This window comes from Nothoprocta perdicaria, unplaced genomic scaffold (genome assembly GCF_003342845.1).
Source record: "Nothoprocta perdicaria isolate Ctin4 unplaced genomic scaffold, notPer1 scaffold_275, whole genome shotgun sequence".
Classification (NCBI taxonomy): domain Eukaryota; kingdom Metazoa; phylum Chordata; class Aves; order Tinamiformes; family Tinamidae; genus Nothoprocta; species Nothoprocta perdicaria.
Genome location: NW_020455505.1, coordinates 93,783 through 100,255, shown reverse-complemented (window position 1 = coordinate 100,255; position 6,473 = coordinate 93,783). Strand labels below are relative to the sequence as shown.

Genomic DNA, 6,473 nt, shown 5'->3' with positions numbered 1-6,473 from the left:
TCTCTCTCTCTCTCTCTCTCTCTCTCTCTCTCTCTCTCTCTCTCTCTCTTATTTTTTCTTTTCTGCATTGTTTATGCATGCTGTGTCTGCATCTCCTGCAGTAAATGCTAAAGACAGGGGAGATGATTTTCTTTAAGACATATTAAATTATGTTCATGCCAAGAAATCACTTTATGTAGGCTGGCTCAACAAAGGGCCTAGTTTACAGTTGTGGCCTGCTCTGCTTGTGTTGAGCTTTGATCCCTTTTGCAGAGGGAGTTGGGATAAAGACTAAAGGCTTTTGAGAAGTGCCAGTGGCTCGCCCTTGCAGACACTGAGGGCGAGCCGAAGTGCTCATGTGAGAAGGGTAGTTAGGAGATGGTGTTTTTGTCATCGTCTTCACACAAACAAGTTGACTCTCAGATGCAACTGGTAAGAATGCACCTCTTCATTTTTGTGCGTGTAGAATATAGCCTGTGCTTCTTCAGGTAGCTTGTTCGACGAAAAAGAAGATCCTGAAAAATAACTTTCAAATACCTTGGCATTTTGGGTGGCAGCGGTGGCTTGTGTGTGTGAATGCAGCTTTGGATCTGCAGAGCTGGTCCTTGCCTGCACGCTCCCCGCCGGGAAATCACAGACAGGGAAGCAAAGCCAAGGCTACCACTTGATTAGCAGCGTCCACTGATTGACCTCCTCATCTTGGCGATGAAGAGTTTTGATGGTAGGTGTTATCTGAAAGTTCAAGCTGTAGGCTTAAATTTTGAAGTCTTAAGGACTTGCTTCTCTCGTCTGATTTGGATGGGAGGAAATATTTTCCTGGAAAATGCCTCTGTGATTTTGGTTGTGCTTTTGCACATTTGAGAAAATACATGTAAATTCAAGAAGCTGTTTAATATCATAGCAAACTGCCAAGTCCTTAGATAGTGGTTGTGAAACTGGGGATGAGGAAGGGTTAATGAATAAAAGTTGTGTTAGTTTGCTGGCCCAAGTAAATGAAATTATAGGTGCAAGGAAAAATATTGCTGCGCATGTTTAATAGGAGATGTTTTTGCCCCTCAGAAGTGTATGCTGTATTTGTGTGCATACAGTATGTTCACGACCTGATTTGTTAGTCCGTATAATTAGCTGGCGTTGTCAAAGCATTCATGCATCTCTGTTTTCAGATGTCACTGGGAAATTTCTTATGCGAGCTGAATCTTGTCCAAATATGTCTCTTCCATAATGTTCTCCATGGGCTGTTTGACATAATCCTGTCTTTCAAAATCTGTAATGTGAAACTGTAGTTTTGACAGTACTATTTACCCTACAGTTGCACTTGATATGTGGTCCTAGAATTGTCCTTTGTCCTGTGCAGTGGGATGTTCACGTTTGGTTGTCTATTTCCTGTAAAGATTCCTCGTGCCTTGGCTGTTCATGTCACAAGTTTGAGTCTATAGGAGATTTCATCAACCAATTTATCATTGAGAGTACTTAGCTTGTGGTGTTTTTAACAAACTGTTCTCATCATTTAAAATCAGGAAATAAACAACATAATAGTGGAGCTAGCTGAGTGCTTGGTGTGCAGAATGTAGTAAGACAGGTGAGAAATGCCGTTTCTAGTGCTTCAACTGAATTAATTGCAATTCATCACATTGAGCAATGGAGCTGTACAGAGACCCGTCTGGATGCGTCCTGTCCAGGTTTGCCAGGGTTAGTGAAATCCTGCATCGGTTTGTTACCTGCTCCATAAAGCCTACCTAGGCCTTGCAGTTACTGCTTTGTGCATTCATTGTTTGTGCTTTCAGCATGTGCATAAGAAGCAAACATGCCAACGGCGTGAATGACAGCTGAGCACGAGTTGTTTGCAAGTTTCTTTCACTTCTTAATGGGAAAAAATATTTGAGCGTCTGAGCTGTGTGTTGGCGTTGGGGTATGAGTTGCGGTTCGCTTGGATCTGTGTCCAGATGTGTTTAGGAGTTCAAGTAACGCTGGGTTTTTGGTCGACTAAACTGTGGTCCCCCTGCAGCGTTTTCAAAAAGGGGAAGCGAAGATGAGAATGTGAAATGCTTTGTAGTCTGTCAAGATACTGTTGACAGTCACCGTTGTTGTACCGCTTGCCACGGACTTGTACTGTGTTGTGTGTGGTGCTACTTGGTAGTTGTCAGTTGGTTGGATTACTGGCTGTCTCAATATTGAGTCTACAGGCTGACTGAGCGTCCCGGCTACTGAACCACGTTAGCAATCAGGAAGCTGCCTCTCTGTTGGGCACCGTACAGAGAGGAGCTGCCCCTACCCATTCTCCCAAGGCTGGTCCTGCTGAGGCTGTTCAGCTTCTTAGCTGAAGCATCGAGGGCTGTCATGTTAAAATGTCTGCTCTGTTAGAGCAGATATGAAGCATGCCAGGACTTATTAGTTCTCCTGCAGCCCGAGTGTTTCGGTGCCATTATCTGGAATTACTAGGGTGCCATGTAAGGGCCCATAGAAGACTGCCGTGCTGGCTCTGGAGAGCTTGCTGTTTTTAAGGCAGATGTTTGTTCTTCATTTCTGATGCTGAGAACTAGGACATGTCTATAACCACTGTTGTCCCCACTCGGAGGGATGTGGAGTTGAATCATTGATAGACTCTTGTGTTGTGCAGCTCATATTTTGCTCTTCAGAATATAGTTGGCTCCTTTAATGTGTCACTCTTGTGTATGAAAAGAACTGCTGATGACAATTTATTCCTGATTTAGGCAAAGTGTGCTACTTCCTCCTCTAAGGAATAGAGGTTATGTGTGTTTCTGGAAGCTGAATGTGTTGTCAGATGTCTTGTGGGCCTGCAAACTTGCAGTGACAAATAGCACAGTAAGCAACACAGTCATTTCCCTGTACTGTCTCGAACCTAGTACGGTCTGTAGATTGGCTCCAGTGGGCGGAACTGCTGTTCAGCTCCTTTATCATACTTGCTCATCTTATTACTATCTTTAGCAAATAAAGCAGCCTTCAGTATAAGAAAACCTAATGTATTGGCTACTTTTTTTTTTTATGCCTTAAATGAAAGGATAAAATTACAAGTTGATTCTTGAAAATGCGATCTGGGCAGCAGATAATGTAGATGACTTGAGTGCATTGCTGTGAATGGAGTTGACTTCAAACACTTAGGAGGGCAGGGATGAAATAGAAGAATGGCAGAATAAATGTAATAAGATACGGCAGAGGAAGGCAAACTTTGAGCTAAAAGTGAACACTTCTCCGAGCAGCGTACTGATGTCATTCAGCATGTTTCTAAAATGGATATAGAGGAATGCCACTGTAGGTCACCTTCATTGTAAGCAGGGGACAAGAGGCCAAGTACAAATTCAGCAAAAGATAAGAGAAGTTTGAATAGGCTTTCTTTTGCTGCTCGCTGGAAGTGAGATGTGATTTCAATAGCAAAGCCTATTTGTTTAGCCCGCAAAGAAAGCAGAGACGTGCAACTGTTCACGACGGTGCTGAGACGTGTGCTCTGTCAGGGAAAAAGTTGCTATTTGGTCCGGTAATACGTGGTGGCTTCTCGTGTCTGGAGCTCCCTAGCACCGTCCCAGGTGTGAGGCAAGAAGTACGAGGTGTCTGAGCTACAGGTCTGGGCTGGAATGAGAAGCTGGGTGGCATCTGAGGGCTGCAGCAAACAGGTTGGCTCTAGCCATCAGGTGGCCAGGCTGGGCATGAGCCACATGGCAGATCATGAACGGGTAGGTAGGGGAAGGGAAGGGAAGGGGGAGTGCGTTAGCCTGCTGGCTGGGCTGTTGTAGGCGAGTCTGCCCTCAGGGTACGCAGTTTTACTCAGGTTGTGTTCTCTGTTAAGCAGAGCTCCAGGTCATAAACTGCCTGTGCCGCTCTTGACTTGTTCTTAATGAAAAGATTGTTAAATGTATGCCTTCGTTTGAGTATCTCACCATTTCCTGTCTTTTACTAACATGTGCCTAATGTGACTACATGGCTGTAGCTAACTTTTTCAAAAAGCTCTGCGTGCCTTTCTTGCACTCTCTATACTTTACCCTATGGCAGCGCTCCATATATAGTGTCACGGATTCCCTACTCTAGCTACCGTGATTCCATTTGTGGAAATCTAATGGAGAAGTGATGAAAAGAAAGTACTTTAAATTTGGAGTTAAATTGGGCCAACGACTAAATCTTAGGGGGAGAGACTGGGCGGCTGGCCTGGTAAACTTGTATAAGGTCCGTTCCTTGAACGAGTAGATGGCAATTTTTTTTTCTCAGAAGTGAGAGGGGAAATTGGTTTCGGGTTATTGTCTAACTACTCAGTTAAGTCAATTTTAGTCGTCTTAACTGGCTAACTTTGTAGAGCTTGCTTCTTAGGTTTAAAATGCTTGTGAGTTTTAAGGATTTTTGTTTAGTTTTGTTTTTTTCCCTCTCCCTCTTAAAAAAACACAGATACCTCCTTAAAAGGCTTGTTTGTGACAGGACAAAGCGTGGCAAACTTGGATGACTGTGAATGGTAGCTTAAAAACGGAGATTGCTGCTTGCTGCCATCTCACCTAAAACACCGCTGGCTGCTGCTTCTCCATTTCCTTCCAGTTTGCTGGGTCTCTGCGGAGGGGCGGCTGTTCCCAGTGCTGGGAACATTCCTTTCCACGCTGTCATGATGCTGCAAGTGCATACGTAGGGAAAGGAGTAAAATGCAGCTGGTTTTGTTGCTGCTGGATTACTCGTTTGATAGTAAAATCCAGGCTCTTTTGGCTACTTTGTTAGCTATTTGAGTATCTTTAAAATTTGCCTGTTGAGTAAGCTTCTATAGAGGCTGGTTTTTTGGCTGAAATCCGTTCTACTTTGAGGACACTTTTCTAATTGCTGTTGAAGTTAGGTTACTGACATGTGGTGAACTGGCTTGTGCTATGGCTGGATAGTTTCAAGAGAGAATAGCCAAGCTGCTTCACCTTACAGATGCCTCAGAGAAATGGCTAGTCTGGCTTGTGTGCGTGCTTCACGTGGCTCCCCTGTAAGAAGAGTGTTTTTAGCAAGTTTGCAAACCCTCAGTGTAATGAACAACTTGTGCTGCAGGAATGATTTGGTACCTGTAGCACGCATCAGCTGTGTCGGAGGAACATAGTTGGGACCTGTTTGTGCTGCACAGTGAAAGAGATTTTTATTAGCGGACAAATGCATTGACTCAATTTGCTGCCACGGTTCATTGTACAATTTTCACAGGCTCTAAGGAAACAGGAACTGAGGCATCCACATCAATTGGATAAGTCAGTCGTGTGACCATCCATCTCCTTACTTGGGCTGCCTAATACTTTTCTCCTCAAAATGGAGGGGAAGTTTTGAGAGTTTTTGTCCCGTGTTTTCCTGCAGAAACCTCGGTAGGGAAGAAATCATCTAAATGGAAGTCTGAGTTCTCTGTTTGAGCTTTAATACCTTCTCTGCTTTTCTCTTGGCTGAAACTTAACCTATTTTAATTGCCTCTTGTTGGAGGTGATGCTGCGAAGTCAGATATAAATCAAGATATCACTCCTCCGAGGCTGCTTTTTGTATATATCCTCAAAGGCAAAATAGAGTCCTAGAGTTCTGCTTTAGAATCAATTACTTTATTTTCCACCTAGGAGTGTCTTCAATATTAAAGTCTGCAATATAGGGAGCCACTAGATTCCCCATGAAGGTTTCTGGAGATGTTTATTTAAGTGATGGAGTGCTGAAGGACTTGAGGGTTTTTCTTTCACCTTTTCCCATCTGTTTCCCCTGGTGAAAGCTGGAACGTGTTAGCTGGCAAGACAGCAATAAGACTGTCCACGGCTGATTCTTAATTTGTAGACTTCCCCTGAAAGTGCCTGTGCAAATGCAGAGTTTCCGAACTTTGTATTGTTTGTTTATTATGATTATTATTATTATTATTTTTATTGTTTTGTAAACATTTCATTCTTCCTTAATTGTAGGTGGTGCGATTGTGTCAGAACCCGAAGCTGGCGCTGAAGAACAGCCCACCCTACATCCTGGATCTGCTGCCTGATACGTACCAGCATCTGCGAACCATCCTGTCACGCTATGAGGGGAAGATGGAAACCCTAGGAGAAAATGAGTATTTCCGAGTGTTTATGGAGAACTTGATGAAGAAAACAAAGCAGACTATCAGCCTTTTCAAGGAAGGGAAAGAGAGGATGTATGAAGAGAACTCTCAGCTTAGGTAACAGAGGAGTGTTTAAAAAGTTGAGAGATAAAAGCTTCCTTTGATGAGCAAGACCTTGAAACAGGGAATGGGTTGGAGGGTATGATGTCTGTATGCAAAACCTGAGACTGTGAGGAGAATTAATTCAGAATATGGAGCTTGCTTATGGATTTGGGCGAGTTTGTTCCTTGAATTTTTTTGGCCAGTTGCTATCACAGAGCTGTTAAGTGGATGCATCCCTGCAGCATTACACGTTAACAGTCAACGTGCTGAAAGCGTCTTCCTGTTGTGGCTAACACCAGAGCTAGGGACTTCCAAGCTGTGAGCGCTCAATGGCTTCCTTTCTTTTCTTAGGACTATAATGGCTGTTTTG

At 43.6% G+C, this 6,473-nt stretch overlaps 1 protein-coding gene across 1 annotated transcript in view; it reads left to right on the top strand.

Moving 5' to 3' along the window:
- The window catches only part of CBL (Cbl proto-oncogene), a 33,557-nt gene that overhangs the window by 1,637 nt on the left and 25,447 nt on the right, over window positions 1-6,473 (top strand). The window contains exon 2 of the mRNA XM_026040996.1: window positions 5,871-6,118. Within this exon, the coding sequence (XP_025896781.1) occupies window positions 5,871-6,118 (248 nt within the window). The remainder of the gene's footprint in view (window positions 1-5,870; window positions 6,119-6,473) is intronic.